The sequence below is a fragment of the Podarcis erhardii genome (genome assembly GCF_964252035.2).
Source record: "Podarcis erhardii genome assembly, chromosome: 10".
In the NCBI taxonomy this organism is placed as follows: domain Eukaryota; kingdom Metazoa; phylum Chordata; class Lepidosauria; order Squamata; family Lacertidae; genus Podarcis; species Podarcis erhardii.
The window spans coordinates 14,060,341-14,082,292 of NC_138500.1; the positions used below are offsets into that span (position 1 = coordinate 14,060,341).

The 21,952-nt window shown below is 44.9% G+C and overlaps 1 protein-coding gene across 2 annotated transcripts in view; it reads right to left on the reverse strand.

Annotated features, from left to right (window-relative positions):
* Positions 1 to 21,952, reverse strand: part of BCAT1 (branched chain amino acid transaminase 1) — a 69,340-nt gene that overhangs the window by 16,686 nt on the left and 30,702 nt on the right. The window contains exons 3-7 of one of the 2 annotated variants that reach the window (XM_081880094.1): positions 18,227 to 18,427; positions 13,437 to 13,493; positions 5,738 to 5,848; positions 3,786 to 3,905; positions 519 to 682 (exon numbers count right to left, since the gene is read on the reverse strand). In XM_081880094.1, the coding sequence (XP_081736220.1) occupies positions 519 to 682; positions 3,786 to 3,905; positions 5,738 to 5,848; positions 13,437 to 13,493; positions 18,227 to 18,427 (653 nt within the window). The remainder of the gene's footprint in view (positions 1 to 518; positions 683 to 3,785; positions 3,906 to 5,737; positions 5,849 to 13,436; positions 13,494 to 18,226; positions 18,428 to 21,952) is intronic. The other variant, XM_081880095.1, reaches the window with a different exon arrangement.

Here is a 21,952-nt window from a genome sequence, read left to right on the forward strand (position 1 = left end):
AGATCAGGTAGCAGGTGATGTGGAGGAGCTCTGCCCAAGTCCTAGGAGAGCCACCGCCCATCAGGGCAGAAAATTCAGAGCTAGATGGATGGAACAATAATCTGTTCCTTTGAAAATGCACGCAGCTTGGAGCTCAAAAACTGGTTTTGGCCAACGGCAGTATACTGTATCCCAGAGGATTCTGGGACATGTTTTTGATGCAGTCTCAGATAAGCAGCATGCGATTTCCAGCCTAGTTCACATGTCATGAACTGAGACAAGCAATGTCCTAGTCTCAACGCTAACATCTCCTCCAACTCTTTGATGACGAGAGCTGTGAAATATCTCTGCCTAAGAAACAGAGAGCTGCAACCAGCTGGAATGGACAATGAAGGGCTAGGTGGGCCAATGGCTTGAACCCAAATGACCCACCCGCCATTTTGAAAATGAGAATCCAGTGCTCTCATGCCTACAAGGAAGAAGTCAGGAACGCTGAGCATTAGCGTCACATGGGTGTTACTTCATCAGGATGATCTTACCCTCCCAGCTTGCAATCCCCGGTTCCTCCTTTCCAGGCTCGGACGTATTTCGGATCTGCCCATAAGGCTATGGGATTGAAGCTGCCACTCGAAAAGTACGGGCCCACAGGACTCAGTATGACGTAGAGGAGGGCTTTCGACGGCTTCTTGACTCCAAGGGACGGCTGAATAGTGGAAAGAGAGGCGAGGTTAACAGCATAAGGAGGGACCTACTGGATCAGACCAGAAGCCCTGTCTCTTCTCAGCAGTAAAACAGAGGATTATGGGAAATCCGCAAGCAAACAGCAACAGCATTCTCTTGCATGGGATTCCCTGCAGCCGTTTTTCAGAGGCAAACTGCCTGATACTGGAGGTAATACTATACAACCATCATGACTATAGCAACCACTGATGATACCCTTTACTTTCATGAATGTATCAAACTCCCTTTTTAAAACGACCCACCCGCCCCGGGCAAAATTTGGTTCTTCGGTGCCAACGGTGGGTTCATTTCTAGTTAACTGCATAATTTTTTTAAAAAAAAAGTGGTTCTGAGATAGCTCCGTTGGTAGAGCATGCGACTCTCAATTTCAAGGTAGTGGGTTCGAGCCCCACGTTGGGCAAAATATTCCTGCATTGCAGGGGGTTGGACTAGATGGCACTTGTGGTCCCTTCCAACTCTATGATTCTAGAGAGCCTGATATGAATGAAAAGGGCCAAAAATGAAGTAGGATGAGACCCAAACAATCCCAGATTGATTGATCTCAGGGGTCCTGGATGGCAGGCAAGGCTCCCTTAGCTTAAGGTTCTGGATGGTGAAGGTTCCTTGCAGCCGACTTCCAAAGCCATCCTTGCAATAGCAGTTTGATCTGCAGCAATGAGCAAATGACAATCTAAACTTAGCTCTTTGCCACTGAAGAGGAAGCCACTATTAAAGGAGGAAGGAGCAGGTCAGGCTTGGGGAGGGGGAGAACCAGTTTATAATTGCCTCTGGTTTACATACTACTGCTACATGTTCCATATTGATTTAAAATCGGCTCACCTTCCATACCGATTTGAAATCATATTGATTGTGGAAGGAGGGGATATACTGGTTTGCTTTTGTTCTTATTTTATTTAAGCATTTTGCATTTTTTATAGTGAAATTTTATGTCGCGGACCACCCCAAGATCTGCGGGTGCAGGGCAATGTACAAATGCAATAATAAAAATAAATAAATATTAATAATAATAGAGCACTTCCTATGCAACACAAGGGGACACATATTCTGCAGTGTCACACCTGAGCATGCACAACCAAACAGAAGGGAACCTGGGGCTCCTTCTGGAGAATATGAATGTTCAAATGAAAAAGAATAGACAAGTTCAAGCTGTGCAATGAAATGAGAAAACACTTCTGGGGAAAAAACAAACTGGGAAAACAAACTGGGAGGGGTGGCTAACACCGCAGAGGACAGGATCAGACTTCAAAACGACCTTGACAGATTAGAGAACTGGGCCAAAACAAACAAGATGAATTTTAACAGGGAGAAATGTAAAGTATTGCACTTGGGCAAAAAAAAAATATGAGAGGCACAAATACAAGATGGGTGACACCTGGCTTGAGAGCAGTACATGTGAAAAGGATCTAGGAGTCTTGCTTGACCACAAACTTGACATGAGCCAACAGTGTGACGCGGCAGCTAGAAAAGCCAATGCAATTCTGGGCTGCATCAATAGGAGTATTGCATCTAGATCAAGGGAAGTAATAGTGCCACTGTATTCTGCTCTGGTCAGACCTCACCTGGAGTACTGTGTCCAGTTCTGGGCACCACAGTTCAAGAAGGACACTGACAAACTGGAACGTGTCCAGAGGAGGGCAACCAAAATGGTCAAAGGCCTGGAAATGATGCCTTATGAGGAACGGCTAAGGGAGCTGGGCATGTTTAGCCTGGAGAAGAGGAGGTTAAGAGGTGATATGATAGCCATGTTCAAATATATAAAAGGATGTCACATAGAGGAGGGAGAAAGGTTGTTTTCTGCTGCTCCAGAGAAGCGGACACGGAGCAATGGTTCCAAACTACAAGAAAAAAGATTCCACCTAAACATTAGGAGGAACTTCCTGACAGTGAGAGCTGTTCGACAGTGGAATTTGCTGTCAAGGAGTGTGGTGGAGTCTCCTTCTTTGGAGGTCTTTAAGCAGAGGCTTGACGACCATATGTCAGGAGTACTCTGATGGTGTTTCCTGCTTGGCAGGGGGTTGGACTCGATGGCCCTTGTGGTCTCTTCCAACTCTATGATTCTATGATTCCACTAGGTGGCACTATGGTTATCTCTAAATACAAAGGCTGCAACTTTACAAAAGAGAACATCACACTTGGTCTCGTCTCGTCTCTTCTCTATGCCGCACACAATGATTTTCCTACAAGAGTGCCATTTCGGCTACAGGAAATAGTATGTACACTTTATTCTGTTTTTAGTGTTCTATTGGGAGCCACCCAGAGTGGCTAGGGAAACTAAGTCAGATGGACGGGGTATAAATAAAAATAAAATTATTATTATTACTACTACTACTACTATTTTTACTATAATTATTATTACTACTACTACTACTACTATTAGCACCTCTTCCTTTACATGGAAAGAACCACGAAGGCGCTTTTGTGTGAAGTAGGACTTATTCATTCACGTAGAGCACATTAGGATTTCTCTGCCGGCAACTGCAAGTTGCAAGGTTAAAAGCAGAACCTTGCTCTTGCACAGAAATCCTTTATGCTCAAACAATGCACAGACATTACACCTTCCCAGGACAACAGAAAATGTCAGCGCATGTCGGATGCTCTTTAGGCCATACAAAGGATCTGTGCATGTGAGCTCGAGGTGTTAACTTCCCTTCAAACACACAACACCCGCTTCTAGTTACATCAAGTGAGGCTACAAATGCAACAGCAACGAGGAGGCAGAATTCAGGATGTGACAGAATAGACTGTCTCAGAATGCAGGTGGCAATAGCAATAGATGAACCTTTGCAGGGTTTTCCTTTTTTTAATGACACAGCAAGAAATAGGCTGGATTGAAGATTTCTTTTTGATGTGCTCTCCCTCCCCCCTTTTAAAAATAAAATGCACAGAGTTATTTTCACAGGAGGGGAAATTCTGAAAACCGCTCCCCAACTCTGCAGTTTTAACGTGGTACAACTCATTCTGCCGCCTCTGGATTCTGCTGCCATGCTCAGAGCAGGCCTCAGTTAGCATGCTCCCCGGTGCAAAAATGCAGGAGAACAAAGAACAAGGTTAGTTTTTCCACACACCTCTGTCCCAATTAACGTAGGGCGAATGTACAAGCTAGCGGCGGTCGAGTACGGCACCCACTCCTTTTCGACTTCCACGAGTTTCCGGATGCACTCCAAAAGCTCTTCTTTGTCAAATCCCTGAAAGCAAAAGCAGAAGAAGGCAACACTTAGAATAACCTTAACGTGGTTGGGCGCACACTTCAGCCGCGACGTTTAATTAGCCTATTAAGCCAGAGACCGTGACGTTCCAACTCCCGTTAGTGAATGAGACTCCAGGGGAGGTCATATGATTCTAAACACCCAACAAACAAAACAGTTTAATTGATTTCATACCAATTGTGCAACACATCTCTAAAGCACGAGTTTGGGCTGGACATTTTAAATGCCTGCAGGGGTTTTTTGGGGGAGGAGGGTACGGGGAAGATTCTTTGAGTCTCACATTTCTCCTTTATTATGGATTTCCCCCTTCCCAAGCAAGAGATGTATTAAAGCAGGCATCCCCAAACTCAGCCCTCCAGCTGTTTTGGGACTACAACTCCCACCATCCCTAGCTAACAGGACCAGTGGTCCTGAAGTGTTGCCATTTTGGTGCCTCAGACTCTTAATCTCAGGTTTGTGGGTTTGAGCCACGCACTGGGCAAAAGATTCCTGAATCGAATGGGGTTGGACTAGTTCAGGCATGTCCAAAGTCCGTTTGGGGGGCCTAATTCAGCCCCCTGGCTGGTTTAATCAGGACCCTGTGGCAGTTTATTTCTTGGGGTCAAATCCCCCCAAAAGCTCGACATCTTGGGTCAGCCTTCACACATGTTCACTTCATCTGAGGTGGTTGGAGGATGGATGGCAGCTAACAGATTGAGGTTGAATCCTGACAAGACAGAAGTACTGTTTTTGGGGAACAGGAGGAGGGCAGGTGGGGGGGACTCCCTGGTCCTGAATGGGGTAACTGTGCCCCTGAAGGACCAGGTGCGCAGCCTGGGAGTCATTCTGGACTCACAGCTGTCCATGGAGGTGCAGGTCAATTCTGTGTCCAGGGCAGCTGTTTATCAGTTCCATCTGGTATGCAGGCTGAGACCCTACCTGCCCACGGACTGTCTCACCAGAGTGGTGCATGCTCTGGTTATCTCCCGCTTGGACTACTGCAATGCGCTCTATGTGGGGCTACCTTTGAAGGTGACCCGGAAACTACAACTAATCCAGAATGCAGCAGCTAGACTGGTGACTGGGAGCAGCCGTGAGACCATATAACACCGGTCTTGAAGACCTACACTGGCTCCCAGTACGTTTCTGAGCACAATTCAAAGTGTTGATGCTGACCTTTAAAGCCCTAAATGGCCTCGGTCCAGTATACCTGAAGGAGTGACTCCACCCCCATCGTTCTGCCCAGCCACTGAGGTCCAACTCCGAGGGCCTTCCCTCACTGCGAGAAGCCAAGTTACAGGGAACTAGGCAGAGGGCCTTCTCAGTAGCGGCACCCGCCCTGTGGAACGCCCTCCCACCAGATGTCAAAGAGAAAAACAACTACCAGACTTTTAGAAGACATCTGAAGGCAGCCCTGTTTAGGGAAGCTTTTAATGTTTAACAGGTTATTGTATTTGGGTGTTCTGTCGGAAACTACCCAGAGTGGCTGGGGAAGCCCAGCCAGATGGGCAGGGTATAAATAATAAATTATTATTATTGTTTTGGGCACCCCTGGACAAGATGATTCTCATAATCCCTTCTACCTCTACAATTATATGAGCTTATAATGGTCGCGTAGGAGCTTGTTCGACATTTTATGAATACAGATAAACAGCTCCGTGTAACCCAAGATCTTGCGTCCTCTCTCACTGATTCCATCTCTGAGGAATCTCCTTGGCAGAAACACTGCTTTCGATCTTGGAAAGGTTTTACCAGTTGGGATGAAAACACTGTCCAAAGTCACAGTGGGGCAAAGAGCAAGGGGAAGAAAAGTAAACGCTTGTATTACGCACTGGCAAAGTCGCCCGCAGAGCTGACCGCAGCATTCTGTCCATGTTGAGTCCCGGACGGAACAAGCGGATTTTGCCATCCACCCCTCGGTACGCCTTCATGCCTTCGAACAGCTAAAAGAACCAAGAAGGGAGGAATCAGAGAAGTTGAGCGTAAATGGCAGACAGCGGTGAATATCGCACACACATGAACATGCATACACACAGGTAAAATAAAATACTGTAATAATAAACGCATGTGCATTCCAAATGAAATCATTGATAGCTTTACATGTTCAGAACATTAACATTAAATAAAAACTGAGCAACTTCTGCATCATTCCACACATGAGGTTTGCTGCCTCCTATGCCCACCTCTCACATTAGAAAAGAACTATCTAACGGGGCTGCAAAAATGTACCCAACTTTTTTGGGGGGCGTGCGGACTTTCCAGTACTGGCACCCTGACTGACATTCTGTTCCCTCTAGGACTGTGAGCTTCAGCTGGTTAATCAGTTAGACAGTCACATGGTTAACCTGCCAATTTTCAATCAGTGCCTGCCGATTTTTAAACAGCGGGGCTGCTAAGTTATATATATGTCCCTTGTCCCACACCCTCCTCAAGTGCTTTTGCCTTGCTGGAATTTGCCTAGCTGAATTGTGACAGTACCTCCTACTTGGCTGGAAGGAGAGAGGAGGGAATGTGTAAGAACCTCTGGGTTTTGCGAAGCTGGAATGTAGTCAAAGGTAAAATTCGCATCCATTGCTCCCCTCAGTTTTGCCTTCGTCCACCCCTACATTTGCCCCTGCAACCTCTCTGGAATATTACCTTCAAGGGAATGTGTGCCCCCACCCCACTGTTGAAAGGTTTCCCGGCCTTATGCCATCCCACAATGAAATCAGGATTTCAAACTATGGATTGTGCAAGCAGTTTTGCCATGGAAAAAGTAAGCCAGGAAAGAAAATGGGAGAATGCAAGGGCAGAAGAGGGACTGCAGTTTGTACACACATTTATGTTATGACCGAACTAAATATTGTGATTTTATCCTGTGAACCTCCCTGAGACCTGTAGGTATAGGGTGGCATATATAAAATAAAATAATAATAATAATAATAATAATAATAATAATAATAATAATAATAATAATAATAATAAATACTTTATAATAATAATAATTCTAGTTTGGTTCTGGTATGTTTGTGATATGAGAAGAAAACAGCAAATATAGACTGTCATTTTTAGCAGCATATGGCAGGTTTTCAGAGCGATCCTAGGTGCGTTTACTGAGAAGTAAGTCCCACTGTGTTACAGGGACTTAACACCTAATATATAATATGTTTAGAAGTGCAGCTTTTGCTTACTGGGGTAGCAAATTCTCGTAATCCTTTTCAAATCTCACCTTCAAAACACCAACGTATCTTCACCTTTTTTAAAAGCACCACAGCTTCATATCTATCCTAGCAATCATGACAGCGAGAAACGTATTTTATTTGGTGAGAAACGAAAGCTGGCACATCTCGCCTTTAGGCCGCGCCCCAATCTACAGGGAGATAAGCTAAACTTTCAAGTGGAGAGCAGCTTGTACTAGGATTGTCTTGGTGTCCCTGGTCTGAAACACTGCCTGCCTAGATTCTTACACAGACTCATAGAGCAGAACAGCTATTCTATTTTATTTTACCCTAGATGCACTGTTATGGAAGATGCCCCAGACTGCCTATTATTATTATTATTATTATTATTATTATTATTATTATTATTATTATTATTAGCTTTTGCTAAAAATTTTCACAGAGTTTGGAGGCAAACCAAGAATGAAATCATTGCACAAGGACAAAAAGGCCTTGCCAATGCCTTTTCTTGTCTGTTCCTGGAAGGACGGGAAACATCTCGAAAACCCCGCAGTGCCCAAGTCAGCCTTTCAGTAGCTAAGGGGAAAAACCAGTGGGGAGTTCCGGGCAGGATGACTAAACTGAAAACAGCAGAGAGAGGGATTTTTCCACCGCAACAAAATCAAAGCTGGGCATGGGAGCTGGTGAAATGTCCTGGCCAGGCCACAGAAGTCCCACAGACAAATCTCACTTCAGATTGGAACAGCCTGAACCTTTCCCTAGATTACGAGTTGTACATGTGAAAAGGATCTAGGGGTCTTAGTGGACCACATGCTTAACATGAGTCCACAGCGCGACGCAGCAGCAAAAAAACCCAGCTAATGCTATTCTAAGCTGCATCAACGGAAGTATAGTGTCCGGATCAAGGGAAGTAATAAAAGCACTCTATGCTGCCTTGGTCAGAACACACCTGTGGTACCGTGTCTGAAGTTATGGCCACCACAACTTAAGAAGGATGCTGACAAGCTGCAATGTGTGCAGATGACGGAAACCGAGGTGATTAAGGCTTTGGAAACCAAGCTTTATGAGGAACAGTTGAGTGGGGTATGTTTAGTCTGGAAAAGAGGAGACTGAGAGGAGATATGATAACCATCTTCAGAGATCTAAAGGGCTGTCACATGGGAGATGGAGAAAACTCATTTTGTCCTACTCCAGGGGCTAGGACTTCCATTTGAAGGGACCTTCTACTGAAGGGCTGCCTGGTCCACCTCCAGTTTAAAGATAAAGAACAATAAGATGGAAGACCAGCATGGGCCCTTGAGCTTGTCCATCAACAAGCAGCACATAATAATAATAATTATAATAATAATAGTTATTGGCCAGCTGACTGAGCAGCCACACAGTCAGCTGAGCACAGCTTTCTACAACTATGGTAAAATGTATTGTGTTTCTGCTTTTGTTCTGGTTTTCTCTAGAAGAGAAGACTGAGAGGAGATATAGCTTAAGGACTGTCACATGGAAGATGGAGCAAGCTTTTTTCCTGTTGCTCCAGAGCGTAGGACCCAAACGAATGGTTTCAAGTTACCAGAAAGGAGATTCCGACTAAACATCAGGAAGAACTTTCTGACTGTAAGAACTGTTTGATAGAGGAACAGACTCCCACAAGAGGTGGTGGACTCTACCTTCATTGGAGGTTTTTAAAGAGGTAGGGTGACCATCGGCCAGGGATTCCAGTATTATTATTATTATTATTATTATTTCTATACAGCCCTTCTTCATCTGGGGATTACAAGGTGGTTTACAGTACACAAACACAAAAATACATAATGTAGTAATGAACAAAAACAGTAACCTCCCTCCCATTTTTATTTTTTTTAAAGGGCATAGATTGTTTAATGAGTCAAAGGCTTGGGAGAAGAGAAATATTTTTGCCTGGCACACAAAGATAAGTAAGGAAGACATCAGGTGAGTCTCCCTGGGAAAAGCATTCCACCAATGAGGAGCTGTTCTCATGTTGCCACCAGTTCATATGGGTGGAGGCCTTGCAAGGGTTGGACTAGATGACCCCTAGGGTCCCTTCTGACTCTACAATTCTGTGCATCTATTTCAAGCAGAGTAGCTATTCCTAAATTATCATCATTAGTAGATTTCTTCACCACAAAATTCCCAGGGTGGATTACAACTTGTGAAAATTCTTACCAAAATCTTTTTTTTTTTTTAAAGGAGGGGTTACAACAATTTAAAAAATACAATATTAAAAAATAAGTTAAAATGGGTTAGCATCAAAATAATAAGGTGCATCCTCAAAATCTCTCTCCCTTTCTGAGGTGTCAAAGGTTAGAGAGGGGCGTCCCAACACCTGAGAGAGTCCGCAAGTGCAGGTTCTCTTCTGAAGCGCCACATTTCCTCTGTTTTGCAAATCTGCAAACGCCCTGCCTATCTGCAAGCAACCCCTTCCACATTTTGGGGGGGGGGGAAGGGGGTGGATAACAAACAGAAATCCCCAAGGAAAGCTGTCGTTTTGTTATCAGATCAGACAAACCAGTTTGTGCAGACCCTGCTCCTGTGGAAACTAAGCAAGTGGCCTTCTTAGTTATGACACCCGGATCAGGCCAGCCCTGCTATTGGGTAGAGTGAGGGGCTGCCCCAAGCAGCTGATTTGGGTATCATTAAAGAGGAGCAACTTGCTATTCAATATACAGTGGTACCTCGGTTTACGAACTTAATCCGTTCCCGAAGTCCATTCTTAAACCGAAACCGTTCTTAAACCGAGGCGCGCTTTCCCTAATGAGGCCTCCCACCGCTGGTGCCCTTCCACCGTTCGGACTGCGTTCTTAGACCGAGGTAAAGTTTGCAAACCAGGACACTATTTCCAGGTTTGCGGAGTTCATAAATCGAATTGTTCTTAAACCAAGGTACCCCTGTATAATGTTTCTACTGTCTGGGAAGGGCAGTCGCTTGTGGGATTTTCTGCCTCAGGTGCCAAAATAACTTGACAGGCCTTGAGTATTATGTACCTTCATTTATTTGTGGGTGGGGGGTTTTTTAGGGGGGGGGTGCCATTTAGTGCTGTGTCTCAGGTAGCAATATGTCTCGGGCCACCACTGACCCCAGTTGTGGAATCATCTATTTGGGAACACCCATCCTGCTCCTTCGGTGGGGCTGTTCTCACGTTACACTGGACCTGAGGACAAACTGCTCCCTATACATCTGGAGTGTAGTGTTTGTGTGTACCCTGTTTGCACAGCTCAGCTATTGTTTACAAAGGCACAGCCACCGAACGTTACACATGAAAATATAGTATTTGTGTACAGCTAAACCATTTGTGTACACAGATACCGTTTTTTTCGCCCTATAGGACGCACTGTCCCATAAGGCGCACCTAGTTTTTTTGGGGGGGAAATAAAGGGGAAAAAATTTATTCTCCCCCCAGGCGCGGGGCTGGGGCAGGGGAAGCCCGAGCTTCCCCCGACCCCAGAACAGGCAACTCTTTGCAAGCCGCACGAGCCCAGCGCAGGGCTCCCGCGCCTTGCGGAGAGCCGCGCAAAGTGTCATGCCCAGCGCGGGCTCCCACGGCTTGCGGAGATCTGCGCGAAGCCTGGAGAGCGAGAGGGGTCGGTGCACACCGACCCCTCTCGCTCTCCAGGCTTCAGCGAATGCCTGCATTCACCCCATAGGACGCACACACATTTCCCCTTCATTTTTGGAGGGGAAAAGGTGCGTCCTATGGGGCGAAAAATACGGTACATCTGTAATGTGTGAACAACTCTACTGTTAGGTTTTAGGTTCCCAATGAAGAGAAGCTTATTCTTCCAGGTTTTTTATATTCTAATGCCGCTCTTTCATACTGTTTATTCACTTTGTTTTTAGTAGGTTAGAAATGCTTTTAAAATAAAAATACCATTAAGGAGGTGCCCCTGGTGTATCTCTCAAACACCCCAATGGGAAAGTGTTAAAGCGTTATGTTAGGCCAAAGCCTGTTACGATCCTAGCTTATAAACAGCTACTTGCATAGTTGCCTAGGCAACCAGCCAGAAAAGCTCGGAGTTATTACATTAATTTTACACAGGGCATGCATGTTTACTTGGAAGTCCCGCCACTCAGGTCCTACTCAGGCGTTCGTTCCTAAGTCTGTGGGCTAAAAGTGGGGATTTGGGCAAAAGATGCAAGTCCCACCTCACCATCCCTGGGCATGCCAGCCCCATGTTCTAGGTGAGGGTCCGAAACAGGATTTTCAATGCACAGAAACTGCCTGCAGGACTTCGCTTTCAATTTCTAGTCTCCCATCCCCCTCCCCTTAATTTTTAGTTAGGGAAAAAGGGGAATCAGTGGGGTATGATATAGGTGCAAAAAAGTATGTTGTGAAGAAAGTGGCTAGAGGTAAGATTTTAGGTAAAAGGTAAAGAACTGCTGGGTGGTTAAGTCCACTCAAAGGCAACTATGGCGTTGCGGCTCTCATCTCGCTTTCAGGCTGAGGGAGCCGGGCGTTTGTCCACAGACAGCTTTCCGGGTCATGTGGCCAGCATGACTAACCCGCTACTGGTGCAACGGGACACTGTGACGGAAGCCAGAGCGAAAGGAAATGCTGTTTACCTTCCCGCCGCAGTGCTACCTATTTATCTAATTGCACTAGTATGCTTTCGAACTGCTAGCTTGGCAGGAGCTGGGGCAGAGCAATGGGAGCTCACCCCGTTGCGAGGATTTGAACCACCCACCTTCTGATCGGCAGGCCCAAGAGACTCAGTTGTTTAGACCACAGCGCCATGCGCTCTGGCACTCGTGACAGACCTCCGTGTGCCAATAGCAGTTTAGTCATGCCGACCACAGAAAGCTATCTGTGGACAAACGCTGGCTCCCCTGGCCTGAAAGTGAGATGAGCGCCGCAACCCCGTAGTCGCCTTTGACTGGACTTAACCGTCCAGCGGTCCTTTGCCTTTTTTACCTTTAAGGTTTTAACCCCCCCCCTTCAATCCCTCTTGCATAATACTAGAGGCTGTGGCTACCCAATGAAGGACAGACAAAATGAAGTGGTTCTCCATGCAGCCTACAGTTAAAATGCGTGGAATTTACTCCCACGAGGCGCAACGACGGCTATCAACTTGGACGGCTTTAAAAAGGGGACCGGACAAATTCATGGAGGCTACTAGCCATGCCAGCTATGCTCTCCTGTCTCCATGGTCGGCGGCATAAATCCTTCTGAATTTCAGCTGCTGGAAGCCACAGGAGAGGAGATCTCAGATCCATAGCTGTCAATGTTTCCATTTTTTAAAGGGGAATTCCCTTATTCTAAATAGGATTCCTCGCAAGAAAAGGGAAAAGATGACAGCTATGCTCAGATCCAGCTTGCAAGTTTCACGCAGGACCTTTGGCCTCACACAGCAGGCATCTTCTTATGGGGCACCAGCACTGTTGGGGGTGGGGTTTGTGTCCATGCCCCATCCCCACTTTGGGCTCATGTGCTTATGCCTGAATAGGACTTTACTCATCGCATATGAAAAGCAGCCTAGTTGGACCTGTCAGATGCGCCAAACACCTCCTAAAAAATCAGTTGTTCACCAAGGTCTAAGTGTATGGTTGTATGGCTTATCCTGTTCAGTTGCTGACTTTCCTATAATGCATGATGGGGCTTTTCCTGCCAATTGATTGTATTCTGATCTTTATTTCTATTATCTGATTGTACTGCATTGGTTTGAATAAAGGCCACCGCTAAAACACACCCCTAAAATGCAATCTCTTAAATTATGGCTTCTCCTATCTAAAAGAGCACCATTACAGTGATACCTTGGTTTACAACCATAATCCATTCCGGAGGTTCGGTTGTAAACCAAAACAGGTTGTAACCCAAGGCATGCTTTCACCAATGGGGCCTCCCCCAAAAAAGGGGGGGGTGTAATAATAAAAAAAATGGGTTGTAATCCAAAAAATGGACACACACTTCAGGGTTTGACGTGGTTGTAATCCAAAACGGTTGCAAACCAAGGTACCACTGTATAGGCTGCACTCAGGTTTCATGGAAGCCAGACGTAGGGATAAAAAGTTTATTGGATTTTGATTTTAAATACTTAAGCTTTTTTGCCTCCCCCCCCCCAAAAAAAATATACCTCCTTAAGCGGTACATCTATTTTCTAAATTAAGACAATATTGGAAAGGCTAGTTTAGGCTCATTCTTGATGGCGGCATCCATACATTCATTCACACACACAAACAAACAGTAATAATCTGACATCTGCTGTGCGTCTGCAACACACGAGCTAGACCACGTAGCCTGCAGAGCCAGGATTATCATGGCGGGGGGGGGGGGTCACGGATCACAAGAAATGCAGAGAGACGTGGGTGGGGTGAGATGGGGGGGAGGAATGCCAAAAGCATCATTGTCATGTTGTGTTATACCCACTGTATATTCATTGAGCCATAGCATTTGGAGCAGTTTCGCCTCTGTCAGTCCTCTTGGCTAGAGGAAACATGGTGCAACAAAGGTAAAAAGGGGAAAAAATAAAATAAAATAAAAATAAAAAATAGGGGGGGAAATATGTATATATTAAAAAGAGCATATTGGTTATTAGCATGAAGATTTCAGAGACAGCGTATTACAGCAGTAACGCTACGGCGAGCGAGACAAACATCCAGGATCCCACCGTGGCTCCTTGCTCCACATAAAAACAGGGGAGTCATTATCGACCCGGTGACCTCCAGAACTTTTGGGTTCCAACTTCCATCAGCCCCAACTGCATGGCCGACAATCAGAGGTGACGGGAGCTTTAATACAAAACATTTGGAGGGCACTAGGTTGGGGAAAACTGCCTGACTGCATCCAGATCTCCTCAGTCTAAAAAATTCCTCCCACCCCCCAAAAAATAACCCCCACAGAGTTCTTCTTTGGGAGACAAGAGGTTAAAATGTTTAATTAAAAACAAAAATGGAATTTAAAAAATAGAGCCCAGTACTGTCTTTCTGAGAACTTAGAAGTTTTTCAGGGGAAAGGGTTTGGGGCCAGATTCTCTTTCCCACCCAAATCTTTGGAAAGCATGGAAGTTCAGCAATGCCAGAACAAATGTACATTTTTAAACGTGTCCAAGAGGGAGAGGACTTTACGGCCACATGCTCTGTGGCAGCGGAAATGTGCACTTGCTGAGGCTCTGACACCAATGGTGGCATAACATATTCAGTCTCGTTGGACATTTGGTGCCTTAACCATTAACCATCCTGGCTTCTGGTAGTTACCAGTTCTTTTTGCTGCAGAAAGCTTCAAGTTCTACAACTGTGCTACACCACTATAAATTACTTAATTGTCCAGCAGAACGACTGGCGTAGCTTGTTTTGCTTGTGAAGTCGAGGAGCTGATTAACAAACACAATCAGTTGCCTTTTGCAGTATCGAATGATGAGTTGTGTGTGCAAATGAATCAGCATGGGCCAGACATCACAGACAATACTTCCATAGTGTCTGTGTTTGAACATCACAAATAAACCAGAGTTTATCATGATGCAAATGAGCCTATGCAAGCCTTCCATGTTCCCCCTTCTCATCTGGTATGGCTCACGAGGAGATTGGAAACTTTGGCTTCTGTTTCTTCATTATTATTATTATTATTATTATTACGCAACCCAAACTGTCGATATAGTCTTAATTTGGAGTAACTGAAGCTGGCCAGCTTCACAAACTATGGCTTGAAGTTGGTTTGTTTCTGACAAACCATAGTTAAGCTAACCATAGACGGTTGAGTTCAGGCAACACTGCAAGCCACCGTTAATCAAAACAGAAATGAAATCTTCTAAATTTATCATACCCGTGCTGGGGAGAAGGTGAGTACAAGTCTGATGATTTGGCAGTCTCATTCCCATCATGATAAACCATGGCTTATTGTGATATCAAAATGTGCAGTCATAATCTAAAGTGCAATACTTTTCACGGCAGTCAGTTCATTCATTCAGCTGCAAGTCATTCATTTTTTTAATAATGTACGTACAGGTCTGAACCTCCCTTAATATGCTTGCTTATTTATTTCACAGCATGCATTCTTAAAACCCCAACATGCAGCACGGCTAGGAATGTCACCAGATTCAACGTGTGTCTTGGAGGCATTCACCATTTTGAGTATATCTCCAGAATAAATCTTATTTTATGCCTGCTTTTAAAAAAACAACTTAGCTCAACTGCAGGAACAGTGGGCAGGGATGATGGGAAACATGGGCAAGGCATGCCGGTTAGAATTCCTGCTCCATGATTGCAGTCATGGGATTTTTGTCTATCACATGACGGTGTATGTTTTGACTCCAGAGTGGGAAGTGACGGAGACAGGATGTTTGTGTTACTGGGTTCCGTGAAGTGGGACTATTGTCCTTTGTTCTTTTTCTTTTTGCTGTCTGCTGCTAGAGAGAGAGAGAGCCATGTTGCAGTGCTCCGTGTGTGTGTATATGTAAATAAAGTAGATTAGCCAAAATGCTGAGCTTCTGAGGTCTGTCACACAAGCTGTGAAGACTCTGCAGATCCCTAAGTGTGCCAGTGTCGGTTGGCATCAGTCGCTGTGATGTTCGGGCAAAAGAAAGCTTTTGAAGCTCCCGAATGAAAGAGCAGGAGGGAGGGAATATGCCAGTCGGGCATGTGTCTCTGCCAGGGTTCTACTCGAGTGTAGGATGAGCTCCTGACATGGGGCATGGGGTGGCTATTGCTACCAAATTAGAGAAGACAAGAGTTAACCCTAGAAATGTGGGTTTGTTCCACTGCCTTATGGTTGAGCAGTGTTCTCATCTGGCTGGCTATTCTCGACATGACTAAGCTGTCTTCTCAGCTGCAAAGAACTGGCGGCTCTCAATCCCACCAAGAAAAATAGAGGGTGGAGGCTTGGTACTTCACAACAGCTGCTCTCCACTGGCCCCCCTCCCAACTTTCACTGTGGCACTACACAGATGTTTAAAAATGGCAGAAGTAAACTGCTAAGGTCTTAAACAGTCGTCACAAATAAATGAATGGTGCTAGTGGCACACCCCACCCACAAGGCTTCTGACAGAGTAAACATGACTTTCTGAAATCCTACTGAGTCGGTTCTCAATGCCGTACGTTGAGATTGTTGGTCTTCAACTGGAGGGTTGGGACTCACTGCAAGGTTATACCTCAAGTGAGTCAGAACAGCAGAAGTGCTACCATAAATATATTGAAAGTTGAAGAAATGGGTCCTCAAATGTATGTTTGGACCAAAAGGTGAGTCCCAGGTTGAAGGTTATTGAGCTAAACTACATGTTTTGCAGAAGGGCACAGGTGCCTCCCCATAAGAGAATTCCTGTCAAGATATGACAGAGGCCCACTATCTACACTTTCTTTATCATCATCATTATTTTATGATTTTCAGTTTTATACATTTCAATAATTTTACAATCATTTCAACATTTCAAAACTTGACTTCCTTCCCCCTCTTTCTGTGGTTCCTTAACTTTATTTTTAATATTTTCTGCATATCCAAATTAACTTAATTTACTCATTTATTCATCTACTTTTAAAAGATCCTCTTATAAAATTGCAGGTTATTACAGTAATCCTGCCAGTGCTCTTATCCATTTACATCTTATTTGTAAATATTCAATAAACCATTTCCATTCTTTTATAAAAAGAATCGTCTCGATCCCCCACCCCCCGGTAAGTTTTGCCATTTCTGCATATTTCATAAGTTTTTGTATCCATTCTTCTTTTGCTGGGACTTCTTTTCATTTTGGGGAAAGTAACATTCTTGCCACTGTAGTCACATACTTGAATAAATTTATATACAGTTTGGGTTGTTCTGTCCCTTAATTCCCCAAAGGACGGCTTCTGGGTTTTGTTTTGTTTTTACAAACGTTATTTGAAACATCTTTTTCAATTCATTATATATCATTTCCCATCATTTCCTATCTACACTTTCCTGAAACAGTTGAAGATATTTTTGTTCCAACAGGCTTTTTCCAGCTATATAAATGGGTATTTATCATGAGTGACCACTTGTTAGGTTTTTTGTCTTGTTTTAAATATATCTGTTTTACATTTTTAATTCTTTTATGTGTAAATAAATTTGGGTGATTAATAAATCAAATGCAATAATAATAATAATAATATCATTAGTGGCCAACCTTAAAGCTTTAGAAAACTAGCGAAATGATGTAATCCTGTGGACATGTCCCTGTCTTGACGCAAATGGCAGCCAATGAAATGGGGATGGGAGCATAGGTCATCATACATTTCCTCCTAACTGAAAAAAATGGTTGCTGGAAAAATGGGGTCAGCAATGTTGCCATCTCTCCCTCTCTGCATTCCTCTCCCTCCGTATCCGATTATTCTAGAGCTACCCTCAGTAATAACAACAGAGTAGGTTGTGGCACCTTGTGTTTTATCACTGAAACATAGGTGAAAACATTTTACAAAGCACAAGAAGAAATATTCTGTTTCAAAACAAACCCACACTCAAAACCAAAATCCATAGTTTGGGGGGGGGTGTTAATGTTTATTAGACCGAATATCACAAAATAGTGAGCAAAGGGTGTGCATTGGTGTTTTTTTTATTTTTAAGTTTTCCAAAAGTGTTCATCGATCTGGATGTTAAGCAAAGCAGGGGATAGATATGAGGGAGGGAAGGAGAGAGAGAGAGAAAGAGAGAAGCAAGCTTGGTGTTAAAACCCTCACCTGCATTATACAGTGGACACTCGGGTTGCGAACGTGATCCGTGCGGGAGAAACGTTCGCAACCCGCAGCGTTCACAAACTGTGTGCCTGCGCACGAGCGGGTTGCGATTCGGCGTTTCTGCGCATGCGCAATCTACCGCTTCTGCGCATGCGCCAAAACCCAGAAGTAACCTGTTCTGGTACTTCTGGGTTTGGCGCGGAGCGCAACCCTAAATCGCGCAACCCAAAGTGTCTGTAACCTGAGGTATGAATGTACATGTAAAGCAGTAGTTCTGCATGAAACCGTCGTGAGTTTCTAAGGGAGCTGAGAGTTGTTAGGCAACGCCTGCTCCTGTTTCAGAGCTACAATTCCCATAATAGTTTAACGACCAATGCCGCTTCCCAGTGAACTGTAGCTCTGAGAGGGGAGCAGGGGTCTCCGAACAAATCTCAGCACCCTTAACACACTAACACTTCCCGCGACTCTTTGCGGGAAGCCAGGATGGCTTAAAGTGGCATTATACTGTTTCGCTGCTTCTCATACTGTCGCTGTACTCACTTCTACGGCGTAGTGAAGAGCAGAGATAGAGGGGTGCAGCGAGAGGTTTTCCAGAGGTTTGATGTGAGGCTTCTCCCAGCCAGAAGCAAGCGACCATTCGATGAAGAGCATGTTGTCGGTGAAGACAGTCCCAAACACCAGGCCTTTCGGGTCTGGCTTCTCTTTGAAAGTTGCAGACGGCGTGATGATTAGGTCAGCAGCCTGGGCAGACGAAAACAACAGTAGCACATGAAAATACATGTAAAGCTATATTGATGGTGTCCAGCTGAAACTATCCTGAGACTAGATTTCAAAGATGGCCCCGCAAGAAACTAAGTGCGTTTTGGTTTGGGGGCTTGCCCACATGGCCTGTTTATTTAGCATTTAGACAGGTCTGCTTGTACAAAAATTCTTCTTTGGCGATCACTCACAGCAATTTAAAACAGGAGTTCACAGCCACTCGCCATCGGAAGCCAACCAGCAACGCTGGCACATTCTGCCAGGGCATGTGGACCCTGTCCATTGGCCAAGGATATTAAGTGCTGACACTGGTCCTTTCAACCAGTGTTGGTGCTGACCTTTAAAGCCCTAAACGGCCTCGGTCCTATACAGTGGTACCTCGGGTTAAGAACTTAATTCGTTCTGGAGGTCCGTTCTTAACCTGAAACTGTTCTTAAGCTGAAGCACCACTTCAGCTAATGGGGCCTCCCACTGCCGCCGCGCCGCAATTTCTGTTCTCATCCTGAAGCAAAGTTCTTAACCCGAGGTACTATTTCTGGGTTAGTGGAGTCTGTAACCTGAAGCATCTGTAAACCGAGGTACCACTGTATACCTGAAGAAGCATCTCCACCCTCATCGTTCAGCCCAGACACTGAGATCCAGCGCCCAGGGCCTTCTGGCGGTTCCCTCATTGCAAGATGTGAGGTTACAGGGAACCAGGCAGAGGGCCTTCTCGATAGTGGCGCCCACCCTGTGGAACGCCGTCCCTTCAGTTGTGAAGGAAATAAGTAGCTATCTTCTCTTTAAAAGACATCTGAAGGCAGCCCTGTTTAGGGAAGTTTTTAATATTTAATGCTATATTGTTTTTAACACTCGATTGGGAGCCGCCCAGAGTGGCTGGGGAAACTCAGCCAGATTATTATTATTACCAGGAATTTTGATTTTTGGAAAACAAGAAAATGCCACTGCAATCACATGGCACACGCTGCCCTAAGTAAGCACAGGACTGCAAGCTGAAAAACAGAATTAACATTCATCCTGCACCAAGACACGTGCACCAAAAAAACCACAAGAGAATAGGGTGAAAAACCGCAGGTTCATTTCCTCGATGCAAAACGTCTGCGTTGAGGAAACGTTGAGGAAACGTTAACGCTGACTTGTCAAAATGTAAAATTGGCTCCGAAGTCTTCTATGTAGGCAGGCGGGGAAAGCACTGCATGAAATGCTGTCCTTACAGAACCAGCAGTGGCTGCGAAAGGACAAAAGCGGCTGTGTGATTGTGCTGGCATTCAGAGCCGCCATGTGGGGAGCCTGGTCTTTGTGGGGAGCCTCAGCAGGTGGCAACTTGGGAGGCTCAGAAAGCAAACGAAATGGCACAATACGTACATATGCAACAGCTATTTTAGTTTGTCGGTGCCTGTATCTAATCTCCGGGGGGGGGGGGGGGCGTGGACTGGGGAAAGGCGGTAGCTCAGCGGTAGAGAATCTGGCCTGCATGCAGAGGGTTCCAGGTTCAATCCCCAGCATTTCTAGATTTGGCGGGGAGAAGCTGCTGTCTTAAATTGTGGAGAGCTACTACACGGGTGGCACTGTGGTCTAAACTACAGAGCCTAGGGCTTGCCGATCAGAAGGTCAGCAGTTCAAATCCCAGCGATGGGGTGAGCTCCTGTTGCTCGGTCCCTGCTCCTGCCAACCTAGCAGTTTGAAAGCACGTAGATAAATAGGTACCGCTCCAGTGGGAAGGTGCAAGTAGATAAATAGGTACCGCTCCAGTGGGAAGGTAAACGGCGTTTCCATGCGCTGCTCTGGTTCACCAGAAGCAGCTTAGTCATGCTGGCCACATGACCCAGAAGTTGTCTGCAGACAAATGCTGGCTCTCTCGGCCAGGGGTCCCTTTACCTTTAGCTTAAAAACATGGGGTGGTAGTCAGCGCTAGGCATATTGACTTACCTTTTACCTTGTGCTCTCTAAGCACAGGACTGCACTTTCCAGGCCTGTGCCCAAGTGCTATCATCATCATCATTTACACTAGTGGACAAAATTGTGGAAACCTTTTGGAAAAAGAGTGTTTCTGAGCTTTGATCGCTCATGACATCACTTTTTTTTTTTTTTTTTAGTAACACCGTAAAATTATATATCAATGGAAACATAATTTAATGAAGAATGTAATGCAAAGTTTGTTCAATTATCTGCATTCTACCAAAAGTTATAGCCAAATAACCAGAAAAAGGAGGCACAACTTGCTTAGGTTGATATGCAATAACTTTCCTTCATTTGAATGTAGTCAATGAGCATGATTGCTTAGAGAGCCAATCAAGTGTTATGAGCCATCAAACCTCGGAAATACACTTTCCCCAAATACACAATTTTGGCCACTAGTGTGTTACCGGACCATAACTGCTGAATCGGAGCAAACAGCAATTCAGATTTTCTACAGGATGCTCCGATTCACTGCGGAGTTGGTTTCCACAGGAAAAGCGGGGGGGGGGGGGGTGAGAGGAAGAGAAAAAATACTCGGACATAGACCTGGGAAGCCCAGATCTGTGCCTAGAAATGTAGAGGAACATATCCTTGGTAACATGCTCTGGTTATATCTCGCTTGGACTACTGCAATGCGCTCTATGTGGGGCTACCTTTGAAGGTGACCCGGAAACTACAACTAACCCAGAATGCAGCAGCTAGACTGGGGTGACTGGGAGCGACTGCCGAGACCATATAACACCGGCCTTGAAAGACCTGCACTGGCTCCCAGTACGTTTCCGAGCACGATTCAAAGTCTTGGTGACAAACTGAAATTGCAGAGTTATGAGAAACTTAAAGATAAGGTGCGAGACTGGCTACATTATTTTCAAATAAGAGAGGTTTATAACCAAGATAAGAAAGTGGGCTTCCAGGTGGAAAAATCAAAGTTAGAGACAGAATTGTTAGAACCCAATGCTAAGATATTGTCAAGAATGTATAATTTGCTGTTGAAATGGAACACTGAGGAAGAAACGGTAAAATCTGCTATGATAAAATGGGCACAAGATATAGGATATGACATTATGTTTGCAGACTAGGAGAAGTTGTGGACCACCGGGATTAAATTTACGGCATGTAATGCCTTAAGAGAGAATATTATGAAAATGATGTATAGGTGGTAAATGACCCCAGTCAAGCTTGCAAAAATCTATCATTTGCCCGACAATAAATGTTGGAAATGTAAAGAGGTTGAAGGTACATTCTTTCACCTTTGGTGGACGTGCCCAAGGATTAAGGCTTTCTGGGAGATGATATATAATGAACTAAAAAAGGTACTTAAGTACACTTTCCCTAAGAAACCAGAGGCTTTTCTCCTGGGCATAGTCGGCCAATTGGTGCCAAAGAAGGATAGAACCTTCTTTATGTACGCAACAGCAGCAGCAAGAATTCTCATAGCAAAGCACTGGAAGACACAAGACCTACCCACCTTGGAAGAATGGCAGATGCAAGTAATGGAGTATATGGAGATGGCGGAAATGACGGGCAGAATCCGAGACCAGGGAGAAG